The sequence below is a fragment of the Babylonia areolata genome, chromosome 26 (genome assembly GCF_041734735.1).
Source record: "Babylonia areolata isolate BAREFJ2019XMU chromosome 26, ASM4173473v1, whole genome shotgun sequence".
In the NCBI taxonomy this organism is placed as follows: domain Eukaryota; kingdom Metazoa; phylum Mollusca; class Gastropoda; order Neogastropoda; family Buccinidae; genus Babylonia; species Babylonia areolata.
In genome coordinates this window covers 5,679,119-5,694,188 of record NC_134901.1, presented here as the reverse complement: position 1 = coordinate 5,694,188, position 15,070 = coordinate 5,679,119, and the positions used below count along the sequence as shown (strand labels likewise).

At 39.7% G+C, this 15,070-nt stretch overlaps 1 protein-coding gene across 1 annotated transcript in view; it reads right to left on the bottom strand.

Annotated features, from left to right (window-relative positions):
* Positions 1-3,506: 3,506 nt before the first annotated feature.
* Positions 3,507-15,070, bottom strand: part of LOC143300711 (vesicle-associated membrane protein/synaptobrevin-binding protein-like) — a 28,210-nt gene continuing 16,646 nt past the window's right edge. The window contains exon 7 of the mRNA XM_076614584.1: positions 3,507-11,951. Within this exon, the coding sequence (XP_076470699.1) occupies positions 11,784-11,951 (168 nt within the window). The 3' untranslated portion in view covers positions 3,507-11,783. The remainder of the gene's footprint in view (positions 11,952-15,070) is intronic.

The following is a 15,070-nucleotide window of genomic DNA, read 5'->3' as shown; positions in this document are numbered from 1 at the left end:
TGTAAGCCAGTTGAGAGCATAACATATGTGCAGAGTGAAACGTCACTATTTCAATGAGGCAGTGGACGTGGAGGGGGATTTGGAACTGAAGATCGTACCGTCGTGTGATTTGATCAGTTGAGTGCCTATATAAGACGTCCGACGACGGTCAGCTGACGTCCTCAGTGCAAAACTAGAAGTGTTGCCATAGACCACAGTTCCAGCTATCTGCACCACTGATCGAGATACCACAGTTCCAGCTATCTGACATGCTGAACCTTCGAGGCAACTCCATGAAGCTGTCAAAGAACAGGTTTCTCCACTGACAACGTCATGGGCAACTTCTTCTCTCAGAGAGTGGTCTCAGCATGGAATGAACTTTCAGATCAGGTGGTCACAGCTCCATTAGTCGCCGCCTTCAAACGACGCCTTAACAGCCATTGAAGGACCTGCCAACTATGTACCCCCAGTGCATTCAATGTGCCTCAGCAAGGGAAACTGCTCGCCACGCATGCAAAGTAAACAGATAGCTTGGGGCGCGAACAGGCCTGTAGCAAGGCCTCAACCACGTGCAAGTCATGTCAAATCATAGTGCCTAGAAGACGTCCGTCCACTGACGCATGGTCCTGCATCATTAACGTACGATGGAGAGCCAGAGTATTTTGTATTTAAAAAAATAAATAAATGAAGCTCTCCCCTTGCCAGAGAATTTTGAGGAATCGGGGGTAAGAAATTTTTCTTTAAAAAATTCTAGTACAAAAACTGTAGGAGATGCAGAAAGAAAGGAAACATTTTTTTTTTTTGTGAAGGAAAATGAATGTAGATTCTGAATCTGGGCTCCAGGTACGTCGTTTCTGGGACACTTAGTCATTCACTTCAAGTACATGATCACACTGAAAAGCTGTGGTTGTTATCATAAACTTATAAGTCGTTTTATGTACTTTTACAGGTATATGTAAAACAATAAGCATGTTATTTCCAGCTGTGTTGTGTTTGTTTTCTTTCTGTCATCCTGTGGAGGTTGAAACAGACTTTTTAATGCATGAAAACTATGATTATTATCTTCACTGGGAAATGCCTGAATAATTATCTAGATTCAAAATAATTGGGGAAAATATCCGGATTTAGAATACACATCCATTTTCTTTAAAAAAACAAAAACAAAACAAACACACACACACACACACACAAAAACAACCTTCCAGTTTGTATGTCCTGTAGTTTTTGTGTTAGAATTTTGTTTTGATTTTTTATTTATTTCCCCATAATCCTCAGATTCCCTGGCAAGGGGAGAGCACTTTTTAATAAAATGATCTGGCATTGAACTAGTTGATCAGTCAGCTTACATAATTTTCATGAGAGGCTGTGTGTGTGTGTGTGTGTGTGTGTGTGTGTTGAGGTATCCGATTATAGAAGTTTACCTGGACTGAGACAGGGTGTGAGGGCGGAGGGGGTTGGGGGAGTGAGGGTGAGTTTCTGTCGTACAGTGTGAATAATAAACGTGGAGCGACCTTGATTCCATGGACCAGTGCCTATCTCAACAAATGAAAAACTTGATGAACATGCGCACACATAGGCATGCACACACGTGTATACACAAGAGACATCGTTTTTTTCGTGTGCCATGGTGCGTGCAACAAGAACGGGACGTATATATTGGACCTGGGACGTATTTAGGTTATCGTATCGAAACGACTGAACTCCCCCATGAAACAGGATAATATTAGGTGATGTATCCTTTCAGATGCTGTTGGTGTGTATTTTTAAGATGAACAGTACCAAATCAGCCGGGTCTAGATGCAAAAGGCATATTTTATCGAAGACAAAGAGGACTTATTCAGGGCAATAGAGGTATATGGTCTACAGAGTGCGGATTCTGATCCAGTGTTCTCCAGTGATCAGGGTTCAAACCCCGTTTCGACATGGTGTTGTGTCCTCAGATGGGAAAGGCACTTTGTCAGGTTGACGGGTTGGTGAAGGTTAAAGCAGCGGAAGGAGACGATTGGGTGCCACCTTTCCTGTTCTGAGCCCTAGGCACAGGGGATGTGAATTCACTGCCCCAGTGGCCGTTATGAGACTTAACCTTGTTTTATGGTATGATGAGATTGGCGTTACAAATTGAAAACCTGTAACAGCTGAGAATTTCGGGAGATCCTTTAATTCTTTCATTGCCCACATACCTTGTTTCGACCTGGCTCAATAACCTGGAACCAATTTATACATCTGTTCTTCCACCCCTGGTCCTTTCTATGGGTACTCGGCATTTTCAGGAATGAGTTTGTCTTGCCAACATCCTTCATGCATGCGGCTCCTGCTCCTCCATGAATTTTCCGCACTGGTTATCTGGGACCACGTATTATTCTGGTACAGACTTCTTGTGGATACTTGGAAAGAACCCCCCCTCTCCCCCTCCCAAACAAAAAAACCCAACCACCACCACCAAACTTACTTTCTCTCAAAAAAAAAAGTCTGTTCAATATAACGCTAAGCTGCTACCCCTGTTCTCCAATTTAGTTTTACAAAGTATGGAAGACTGATTATTTTGACTATCAGTACCTGCGGTTTATCAATCACACCATCAGTGGTTGTCAATCAGGTGGTTACATGATCTGTGTGGCTGTGTAGTACCACTACAAAGATTTTGTCACAAACGAAGATGTCCGCAACAAGATCCAATAAGCAATAGTACATCATAATGACCTCCTTGTAATTGACAAGAAACGGAAAATAACGTGGTATGGACACATTCCCTGCTGAACAGGACTTGCAGAGACCATCTTGTAAGGGACTGTCAGAGGAAGTTGCAGTTGAAGAAGACAGAGAAAGAGGTGGTAAGACAATATCCAAGTATGGACAGAAATGAATCTGCCAGAATCCTAGAGAGCGGTGGAGAACAGAGAGGTGGAGGGCAGTGGTGGTATTGCCTTAGCTGGTGCCCCAACAACATCAGCAGAAGTGAAGGGTTAGGTTGTTTGGTAGGTCAGGTATCGTCCAGTGAGGGTTTCTGGTACATCCCTGTTGCTCTCATGGTTAGGGAGCAGGAATGAGAAAAACATGTTATGACACCCCCCACCCCCCCCCCCCTCAAGGCCTAAGTGTGTTGGGTTAAGCTGCTGTCAGGCATCTGCTTAGCAGATGTGGTGTAGCAAGTATTGATTTGTCTGAATGCAGTGACGCCTCCTTGAGCGACTGAACTGGGCTGAACAGTATGTGTGTGTGTGTGCGCGCGCGCGTGCAAGTGCGCGTGTAACCAACCCCCTATTCTCCATCAAAAACAATTATTTCTCAAGAATTTCTGAATACACAACTTGCCCATCAAACCTCCATGAAGGTTGACAACAATAAAAGACATTATGCAGTCCAGTATCTCATGACCAAGAAAATCATCTAAAGTGTCCTGACCTCCATATTTATCAACTCCATTCACTGCATATGATTTATATTTATTATCAGTTTCTTGTTTGGGTCTTATTTAAGGGCTGCACATCTTCCCATACTTCTACCCCATCACACACACACACAAGAAAATGTTTTGCACCAGTTTATTACAGATTTCAATCACAAGTTTGTAACCATGCATCTACTTCCATAGGTCTAGACAGGTGGATTTGGCGTACGTACAGCCGGCCAACACACTTGTCTGTTGTTATTGTCGGTCTTGACACACAGCAAACAGCCCCCGTTGTTCATGTCATCCCTCTCTCTCTCTCTCTCACTCAAATCATCTACGAATTAAAAATGGGAAATTCAAAGGGGGGCTAGAGCCTACATCAATATGTGACGAAATCAACCACGGCAGAAAGGCAACCAAAACAAGCTGAGAAAGAATTTTGGGGGGCTCACAATGCATAGCAATTTTCTAAATACTAAAATCTCAAAGCGTTTGAGTGATATGAGCGATAAGAGTTTGATATTTGACAATTTAACACCTTACACATGCCTTTGCTTGCATTCTGAACACTGCGTTTGGAAAAGACTAATAAGAAGTGCATTGTGAATGGACTTTCAAATGAAACGACTTCTCAGGAAACACGACAGTGAGGAAGACTGTGAAGAACATATGTACATTCAGACAATGCACTCACACACACATATTCACAAACAAAATATATTGCACATCAGATCACACACCATTCAAAAGATGATATCCATTACGCACAAACTGTGTAATGTTTGAAAGAAACACCAACATCAAACCAACAAAATATAAGGAGGAAATCAATGAACATGTTCAACTTCAAAAAAATATGTCAAAATATACAGAAGCAATCACTGAAAGCTTTCAGCTTCAGGCAACAAAGTTAAGCAACATTCACAGCATTAGTTACTGTGCGAGTCTAATTAACAAAACAAATAAGACAACATGCGTCACCATATAAGCAGCTATTATTTTTCCCCGATTCTCTGTTTTTATCAGATTTTCCAAATTCTCTTTTGTTTTCATATCATAGTTTTCTTTTGTGTTCATGGGCTGCAACTGCCATATTTACTTGCATGTGCATGACTGTTTTTATCCCATCATGTAGGCAGCAATACTCTGTTATAAGGGGTCTACATGCTGTGTGTATTCTTCTTTCCATGATCTATGTTAATGAGCGCACTGATCTTCTGCAAGCGTGCAAACACAGAAGGGGTACAGGCACAAGCAGCTGTCAGCACAGCTGCTGACCACGGAGATTGAACAAATATTCACCTTCAACCCTCCAGGCACTGTGACCAGTTTCCAAACCCAGGTCCCTCAGACTTGAGTTCAACTTTAATCACTTGTGGCTGTTGTGTTCATCATATATCAGAGTGATTCTACTGACACCACACTTCCCTCATACTTTCTCCAAACCTATGAAAGCCTTGTACAACTAACAGTAATTGTTCCTTTGTTGTCAATGGCAAGATCAGTTAACATCACCAGCATTTGAAATATGGTTGCAGCAATTAGAATCTGCAGTTCTCTACTTGTTTAGTTTCAGTAGCAAACCGTTCAAGTGTGCATTAAATACATACGTAATTGCAGAGACCATGTTCTTTATCTGCTTAAAAAGAGGAAAGGGTGTGGGAATGTTGACTGATTAAAATAGCAAAACAAAACGAAACAAAAAACCTGTGGAGGACTATTCTGGTTTACTGGCTACTGATGCGCAAGTGGCAATCAGAAAAGAGCTGCTGTCAGACTAACAGTTCACATAATTCATTCAGAGATGCCAACCCCTGTCAAGTGTTTGTAGGAACAATCAGGAAATTTGGTAGGAACATTTTGAATATGGTAAGAACACGCTCAAACTCCGAACAACATCAGCTTGTTCCTTCCTTGCACTCCATAGCTTAATTCACAGGGTACAGACGGTGTTTGACCGAGACCAACTTAACTCAGCCAAATTCTCTCTTGTTTGGGCAAATGATTAGGCTGATTGGTCCACTCAATGCTGTTTCAATGTAAACACGCACGCGATTAGCTGAGCATCATCACGTGAGACTAAGGTTAGTAGTGACTGCCCTGGCCTCATGATCGATAGGTTTAGAGCGTCTGGGTAATGTCACAACAAGAAAGCATGTGACCATGCTATGAAGTTGAAAAGTAACTCATCAGACCAATTTTGATGTTTGCAAAACATCAGAACAAATTGCGATCGAGCGTAACAATATACAGCGAAATCGTAAGTTGGCATCTCTGTTCATTATGCCAGGATACAAACCCAATGGTAATGTCACTGTACAAGTATAGCTAAGCACAGTCATATCTGGGCATAACTGTGGAATACAGGGGTTATTATTAGCCTCTTTATCAATCTAGCCATTTCTTTTCTGCCCTATTCCTGAATGCAACACAGAGCCCATCAAACTGACAATCACTTCCATCTGTTGTGACCCATTAAATAAACAGATGCTTATTTCCAACCTGCGTAGGAAAGGCAAAACTTAATAAAATCATAATCAATGCAGTAAGTCCAATGTAAACAACCTATTACGTGTCAAAAAAGTGTCCAAATTCTTTTTCTAGGATGCCTCTTCCTCACAGACAGTTGGCAACATATATCACAATGCACAACACACTTGATCACATTTGACATTTCACCTGTTTGTATAATCTTATTTCAAAACATACTATTGCTTTCATTGAGTAGTATCTGTAACTGATGTTTGTAAGCTTTTCCCACACCACTGTGCTGCTTATTAATTCCACATTGTTCAACTATCCTCAATCTTTCTGTTATAGTGGACTGTGTATGGTGCCAAATCCATCCTGAACATGTCCCATTCTCTTACGTTGATGCAACAGATGCCAGCAGCTTACATTCATGTTCACAATTACTGCATTAAAAAGAAGAAAAAAAAAGTACACTGACACTCCATTCATTTAATAATAACAAGAAGCGTAACTGCATCATTAAAGTTTGTATTCGGTTTTTCAGGAAAAAGTTGTAAAGACAGATTGTCTGTGACTTGTAGATCAGCGGAAGAGCTCTGTTTGAACAAAGGGAGATGGAATTTTTATTCCAAAAGGTGTAGGTAGGGGGTGGGATAAGGTAAAAGAAAATGGAAATGCCAACCACAACATAACAAAGTTTCAACAATTATCACAAAATAATTCTGGGTTTTTTTGTTTTGTTTTTATAGGAAAAACACATGCAAAAGAACAAACATACAAAGGGGACGAGTGAAGTAAATGAATATTAATTCATACAGTGCATTTCAATGCCACAGACACGCATGCTTACAGCCCAAATAAAACCAAAACAGAGGCAATGACAAAAAAGAAAAGAAAAAAGGATACAACAACTGATATGCTGTGATTTCTTTTTTCTGGACTATAAACAGTCGTCTTATCTGAATATTTAAACAATGCAGTCATCCCCAATAGTTTCAGATACTGTTCTAAAGTGCACCTGATTGTGTAATTGTACAACCCAGCCCAAAGTGATTGGTTCTAGTATTTCTAGATCTTGGGACCTCAAGAATCTGCCGTATTCCTTTTCTGTACGAGTGGATAGGTAGGTATCAATCTGAGAGAGACAAAAGAATGCTACTTTTGATAGATATGGAGAACAATAAAGAAGTTTGTGCTCAATTCAATGTTGGACAGACAGTCAGTGCAGTACTCACAATGTGAGCACTATGTTCAAACTTTCTGGATGTGGTAAGAACTCCTTAACAGCAGTATATGGACAGAGGTTATCAGGTCGTGATGGCTTGTGATAAGTTGCTGATTCCTTTGTCCACAAACACATCACAGCACGGATCAGTGTACCACGTAAACAACTGGTAAAAGTGGCATTGCTAACACTGAAAATATTTGGCAAGGTGTTTTTCAGATTTCCTTTATTTCTGATTTGATGTCCAGCCATAAATAAAAACACACTTCACATTTTTTCCAGGTAAGAATTCCAGCTGGTGACCAGTACAAGAAAGTTCTGCAGCAAACTCTGATCTATCAGTTTCACTTTTTGGCATCATCTCTTCTGAAATACATTGCTAAATAATTAATCTTTTTCCTGTTTACAAGTGATTTCACTTAAAATTAGTTGAATACACACAGGTGCAAGCTCTGAAAACCCTCAGAGAAAGCGGTTATTTTCCCATGCCTGAAAATTCTTTCAAAAGTTTTAACAGCGTTTCCAGACTTCAATTACTGTCAAGTATAAAACTGTCATGTTATGTAAAAAATGATAATTTCAGATAAGTCACAAAACTTTTGAACTCTAATATACAAAATAAGAGTATTAAAGATAAAATGAAAAAAATACAAAATGCTCACATCATCGTGTTGTTTCAAAAACTAATATGGGGAAAGGTGATACTTATCAATTAAAAAATGATATTCATAATAATCATTCAAACATCACCACAAAAACTCCAGCTATGTGTTTACCATTAGTGATTACTGAAGAATCAAGCAGCGTGGCTCATACACAGCTGATAAATAGGTGTCCTATTGCCAAAGAAAGCAATGTGACCATAAAATTCAAAGACACCGTTCATTTCATGCAAACCTCAAAATTTGATGCATCACTGATATTGTTATACAGATGTACTAAGCAGGCCAATCATAGCAAAACTGATTCTAAACCATGAAACTAGTAGCCATCTGTGTGCAACCTAAAAGTCACTAGCAACTTGAAAAAATTACAAACATTTTTATCCCTATTCGCAAGTGCACTGCTATGTGCATCTTATGCTGCTTGCATCAATTTCTGTCAGCAATAAAATAAAATGGCCATTACAATCTGATCTGATCTGTAATATTGAGCTGGTTATACTAAAAGGCTCTGACTGGAAATCTTCCTTTGGTACATGTTCTGAGTAACTAAGCAATTCCCTGGAAACTGTACATGACTATCTTGTAATTAATCTGCCCCCCAAAAAAAACAACAACAACAAAAAAAAACACAGAACACATGTGACAACAAACCAGTAAAATTTCTGGCCGAAAATACCACAATGTGCCAAGATTTCAATGTATTCAAACCAAGAAATAAATAAACAAGAAAAATACACTCAGTCTTCCAGTCTATCACTAACTTGGTCTTCCCTCTGCCCCCAAATCCTGAACTCTTTTTTATGGTGCCCTTAGCTACTGAAACTATTTTGATGTTTCCACGGTAAATATCAACTAACTTTGGGAACAGAAGAATGATATTCCACAAAGCTGCCTTGTGCCACGTTTGCAGTTTGCTTCAAAACATTCGGTCTTCAATCTGCTCTTTATCCTATGAACACACAATAATTGTCTCAGTCTCTCTTAATGAATTGCAAATAACAAAAAACACAACAAATTTTACTTCTCAATCTTAATATACAGTCAACACAGCAACATCAACAACAAAAGCACATGAATTACAAAAACACATAGACATAAAAAATGAGGCAAAAATCAGGAAAAAACCAAAAAAACAAGAACAATAATTTTTTTTTTTTTAAACAGGCAAGTTTTTCATTAGTTGTTACCAATGTGCAATGAGATGTGTGCATGCTTGTCTGCAAAAGTGCGTATGTACACTAAGCATGCAAGTATGGTGTGTATGTGTGTGCAACAGCAGTCAATCATATAACAAGTACACAAGCAACCAGCTTTACATATTTTTAAAAGATTTGAAATATGATAAAAGCAATACCATGACTATCTATTTACTGATATAAATATATATATTTGTGTGTGTGTGTGTGTGTGTGTGTTTCTTTTGTTTTGTTTTTGTTTAACAAAATAGATGTTGGTTTTCAACTTATAAATATGTACATATATATATATATATACCCATATATATATATACATACATATATATATATACATAAAGAGAAAAAAGAAAAAAGAAAAGCAAACACATCGATCTGTCAAATGTGTTCCAAATTTTCTGAACGATCACGTTCCTTCCTCAAGGGATAAGTTGTTTACATGTTACTAGGGTCACTCTTACGTAGCTATTATGACGCAAGCACGCCATGACGTACATGTTGTGATGCAATTTCACTGTGCCAGGTTTCGCCCAGAGCATATATATATATATATTCATTCTTTTTTTTTTAATCAGGAGAGAGAGAGTGAGAAGAAAACTAACACTAGCACTGACATCAAAACAAGTACCACAAACATTGTGATTAATGCTATGATTTTGTATACCAGGTCTCTTTGCAGCCTAAAAGAACGGAAATATTTTCTCGTTTTCTTTATTCTTTCCTTTCATGAGCAGAAAGTGCAAACACTTTATCAAACAACTGCCAGTTTTAACCCTACCCATCCCACAGTTTACTTCTGTAACTTGACACATTTCATCTGCATTGCAAGTGAAAAATAAGAAAATTAAGTGAGCCGACACTGATATCAAATAACTTGCAATAAAACCTCAAAATACATGCAGTTCTACTTCTGTGATTTAAAACTTTTCATCTGTACTACAACAACAAAAGAGAAGTAAAGTGTGCAACTTGCTGTTGCCGGTGTTTAGAGAATAAAAGATTATATAGTGAAATCAAGAATAAGAATATACAATAACACCCATAAGACAAAAATCCACAGTACAAGATGTACAGTGACAGGTGCCAACCTTTCCCTTCTGTTTTGCAAAACTATGTATATAACTTTTCGAAGCTTAACTTTTGTCAGGGACATTGTTCCAAACTATGGTTCTGACAGATCAGTGAGTCTATGAACATGAACTTTCTACAGAAAGATGACTGTGTAACAGATTTATGACCAGTATCATGAACCAAAGACAGTAAAAACAATGTAACCATGCTTGCATGGTATCAGTATATAGAGCCGACAGCAATGGCTTAATTCTTGGCAGCTCTGTTGTCACTTCCAAACACAACATCTATCATTGACTGCTGAAAGTGCTTTGATGCAGTATGCTCTCAAGAGAAGCTAACAACAAAACAAAAAGCCCACCAGATTTTCTGGGAGGGGAGGGGTTAGGGGCGATCTAAAATGCTAAAAAAAACACCTAAAAAAAGAACTGAACTGAACAGACTTAAACACGACTGTGGGACAGTAGGCATCTCTGCATGATTAAATTAAAGCAAAGCAATGACTGAAAGCAGTAAGTGAAGATTTCTCCAGGTTTAATGATCATTTTCCCCTCCCCAGTAAACACTGATAACAACGTTGCAACAAGTGTTAAATGTATCAACCCCATCTCCATCCTGTTACTACTGTATCTGAAGTATAGAAAGGATAAAGGTCCCATAGTCTTTTATGGCTATCGGGGAAGTGTTTTTACATCCACTGTGTCTTGGGCTCGTCACAGAAAGCAGGGCTCAATCTTCTTCTGGTGTTTTAACCTTCCCCAACCAGCCAGGTACCCATTCACACATGAATGGAGTGGGGAAAATCACAGTAAAGTGCCTCTCCCAAGAACACAACACCATGCTGAAACTAGGCCTAGAACACTGATCACACTAGTGAACATCAGATCAGAAGTTCAACACCTAACCGTTTCTTCCACGGCACCTCCATGTTACCAATACCTATTTTGAGTGTATGGTTTGGGGTCACAACCAAGGATCATGCCCTTTACATTGATAAGACTGACTTTCCACTGGTCTGAACCTGGGATCCAACTTTGCTAAGGTTCACAACAGCGCACATTCTCCTCCATACACATGTACATGAAAACATGAAATGCCAATACAAAACCCAACAATATATACAGCAATTTCAGTAAAACAAAATTAGGCTGTTCCAAACACCAATCATGTCAACTTCTAAATGGTTGGCAATGCAGGTGTTAAGGAAATAACTTCAATGGTGACGACTGAACAAGCTCAAAACTCATCCCACACACACCACACAAAACAAAATGGAAACAAACACAAGCTCATCCAATCAGAAACTTTACTCTCAATTCCAAGCAGTTTGACATTCGTTTTCTCTCATGGTAAACCATGGCTGAACTGGGGGTTGGGGTGTGGGGGGTGGGGGGTGAATGGGAAACAAAGGGGGATGGGGGAGGGATGGAGGTGCAGATGTGGGTGTGGGGGCTGAAAAACCACCTCTGGGTGGAGGGGCAGTGAGATATTAAAGGAGAATCTGTCCCAGAGCAGACTCTGCCTGTGTGCTGATGACTAACGGTGATGTTCACACTTGTTGACCGCTTTTCCCCTCCCACCTTTTCCAGCAGCTACTGACTCTTGTCTACTACAGCTGCCATGACAACACCTGTCTTCACTTGCTTCCACGACATTGTCTTCAAAACTCTTCACAACTGATCCAGTCCATGCTGTACTTGTAGAAGTAAAACACCCACAAATTAAAAAGAAAGAAGGAAGAAGAAAAGTAGAGTGGAGAGAAGAGGGGAACTTGGGAGGGGTGAGTCTCAGAGAATGAGTTTGCCGATAAGAAGACCGATGATAATGGCAGCAATAATGTAGATGACAGGGGGAAATGTGCTGGTTGGCGTGGTCATGCTGACGGAGGATGTCTGTGAGGGGGCTGAGGAGGAGGTGTCTGCCAGGTGCATTTTCCTTAGTCGCACACCTTCATCCTGTCAACAAAAAACACATTCAAGAATATTGTATTAACAGATTTTTCTGTGTGAAATTGTAGGTTTTTATTCTCTAGGAGTGCTTTGTTACTGAGAAAGCGCCACCCATTTCTCTCTCTTTGTTTTTTTCTGCCTGCAAGTCTATCTGTCCTTATACAAAAGTGGATTACAACTGAATTTTACAAGGGACAACCCTTTTGTCGCCGTTTGTTCGTTTACATGCAATTAGTACATGCTGTACATGGGAACTGGTTTACTGTCTCAACCAAATGATTAGAGTCCAGACCACCACTGAAAGTCTAGTGGAGGGGGAGATAATACTGGCGAGTACGTGATTTGAACCTGTGCACTCAGATTCTCTCACTTCTTTGGTGGACGCGCTACGACTAAGCCATAAATCCACAAGACTCCAGACTCTAATAAATAATAACGCGATTTTATATACTAATATAGTGCCTTTTCTTTAACCCCTAGGCTGCCTATATGATGAGATAACTAGTCAGCGCAAGTATGTACGCTTCGTTGCCACAATGATGAGATAACTCGTCATCGAAATATTCTGACTTTTCTCTGGTTTGCACTGAGTTTGTTGACAAAAATACTGGTAGCTTTAGTTTGGGGAATCTTTCTAGATTCTATTAATAGCAAGAAACCCCATCTACGTCAAGAGGCAGTCATTTATTTGAACGTTTTGGCTGGATCACTGCCACAGTGTTTGCCTGGCTCCTCTCCTCACTCGCTCAACAAATGTCAGACACCGTGCTGAAGATTTGCGATAATGGTGCACTAAATCAACCAAGATTGCTTTCTTTAGCTGATGGTCAGAAAGAATTGAAGCGTAAATTCGAAGGAGAAGACAGTGATGAACTTTTGCAGGACGATCTGATAGAAAATCAAGGAAGCAATGAAGAGACTGGCCAAGATAAGTCTATCAGTGAGTGATGCTGACTGTACAGCTGTAGCAGACAACAGAAACTGATCAAATTTTTAGCAGGACACAGTGTGAGCTATTTTCTTGGCACTCAGCTAATGTGATCTGATGAGAACTGGATGAAGTGACTGTGTGAGAGGGGTGAAGAGGAGGAGGGGTGGGGGGGGGGGGTGGAGACCGAGGGGGCAAGGCCCCACATCCATATTATCACTTGGAGAAGTCACAATGCATTGTGAATCTGTCTCTTTTTAAATTTTTTTTTATTTTATTGTGGTTGTTCTAGTAAAATTTGTGTGTGCAGGTATTATCCATTTGGCCAGAAAATACGATAATTTAGTGCAAATTACCTGACTAACATTTGTAATGAGCCAGTTGAAAATGTGACAAAAAACAACACTAATTTCAAAACAACAGCATATCACTGGAAATATATAAAACGAGAAAAAATCATGTGTTTTGTATTCTTTATTCATTTACCTTGCAGAAAGGACATACTTTTATGGGTCTTTCTCCCTTAACAAAGAGAACAGAATTTAAAAAATATATATACCCTTTTTTGTGAAAAAGCCCTGGCAAACAGATTTCAATTCAATCTTATTTTCCTGGCAGTGAAAGGGTTAAATAGGGCTCTTGGTGCTTTACAAAAATGGGCAAACCAACACTCAAGTAAAATAAAAAATAAACAGGTCACAATTTAGGTCCAAACAGCTAATAGTTCTGCCCTAAGAGTCCATCGAGAAAATGTATCTATAGCACTGTTTCGCTGTTCCAGGAGCACAGTTGTGAAGCACAATGATGTCACGAAGTCTACCCCCAACCCCTCCGCCCCAACAAGTACTGTTGTATGCTTCAGCTATCAAGTCTGACAGACGGACATCACAACCTGCCATGATTACCGAGTGTTTGTGACTGTGTTAGTCAGTGTGTGAAGAGAAGCAATATCCCCATTTCTGCCAGCATAAACTGTATGTTGTGCAGCCAACACAACAATGCATCCCCTGACATGCAGTCTGCTGCAGAAACAAGAGATAATGGTGTTACACTCGTTGACGCAAGTCTCAAACCTCAAGATCCTGTTGTTGTGGGAGTGTTTGAAAAAAAAAAAAAAAAAAAAAAAAAAGGGGGAGGGAAGGCAAGCTATGAGGAATTCCTGAGATACTGGTATCACACTTGTCAAGGCAGGTCTTGCTCCCGAGATCCTGTTGACAATTGTAGACGGGAAGCTGATGAAAAAAAAAAGAAAAAAAAAGAAAAAAGAAGGCAGATAGGCAGGCAAGGAGGAATCAATCTGTGAGAGGGGGCAGAAGGCATGTGGGGCAGGCAAACGGAAGAGGAGGAATGGAGCCAAGAGAAGACATCTGGTTAAGACCAGCAAAGTTGAGATGCAACAAAATTAAAGTAAAGCTGAGACACATTTTAAATGTGAAATTTGTTGAGCACTATGAAAAGAGCAACAAAGAAAAACTATGTGGAACAGAAGAGAACACTAGCGTTGGGGTGACCCAATATGGAGGGTGTACAGCAAGCCCTTGCTCTCCCACCCCACCACTTTCTCAAACATACTGCACGAAAAAAGACACCAATCAACGACACCATCAAAATTATATCCTGTGAAATTAATGGCACAGAAAAAATATGTTAGAAAATACAAAGGCCACTGTCTAACCAGCTCCCTCAAACAACAACAAAAACAGCCACAAAGAACAAGAGAGGCAAGGCCTTCAAGACTCTCACTTGTGACACACCTGTATCCATTTAAAGAATCAAGATAAAAATTTTAAAAAAGTGAAAAAATCATTAAAGTGGGTCCTGTATTTAATACCAATAAGCTTCGGAGAAAAAAACAAAACAAAACAAACAAAAAAAACCCCCCCAAAACCAGGCCTGCTTGTGGGATTGAACTACAGATGTTCTGTTCAGAAGCAAGTAGGCTAATCCCCACTGCTACGCTGCATCTGACGAAACTCGACCAAATTTAATATCTAAAGCTATGGGTCTTTTTTTTTTTAGTTCAATAAAAATATTATCGTATTTGAGGTAATAAGACCATCTGACATATTTCGATTATTCAAGACATTCTTTTAATTGTGCCTAACTAACATCACCTGGGGCACATTGCAACATGTATAGATCCACACAAAGCAGTCCAGCTGGCTGACCGAAACTGAAAGAAACGTTTGATTCTTTT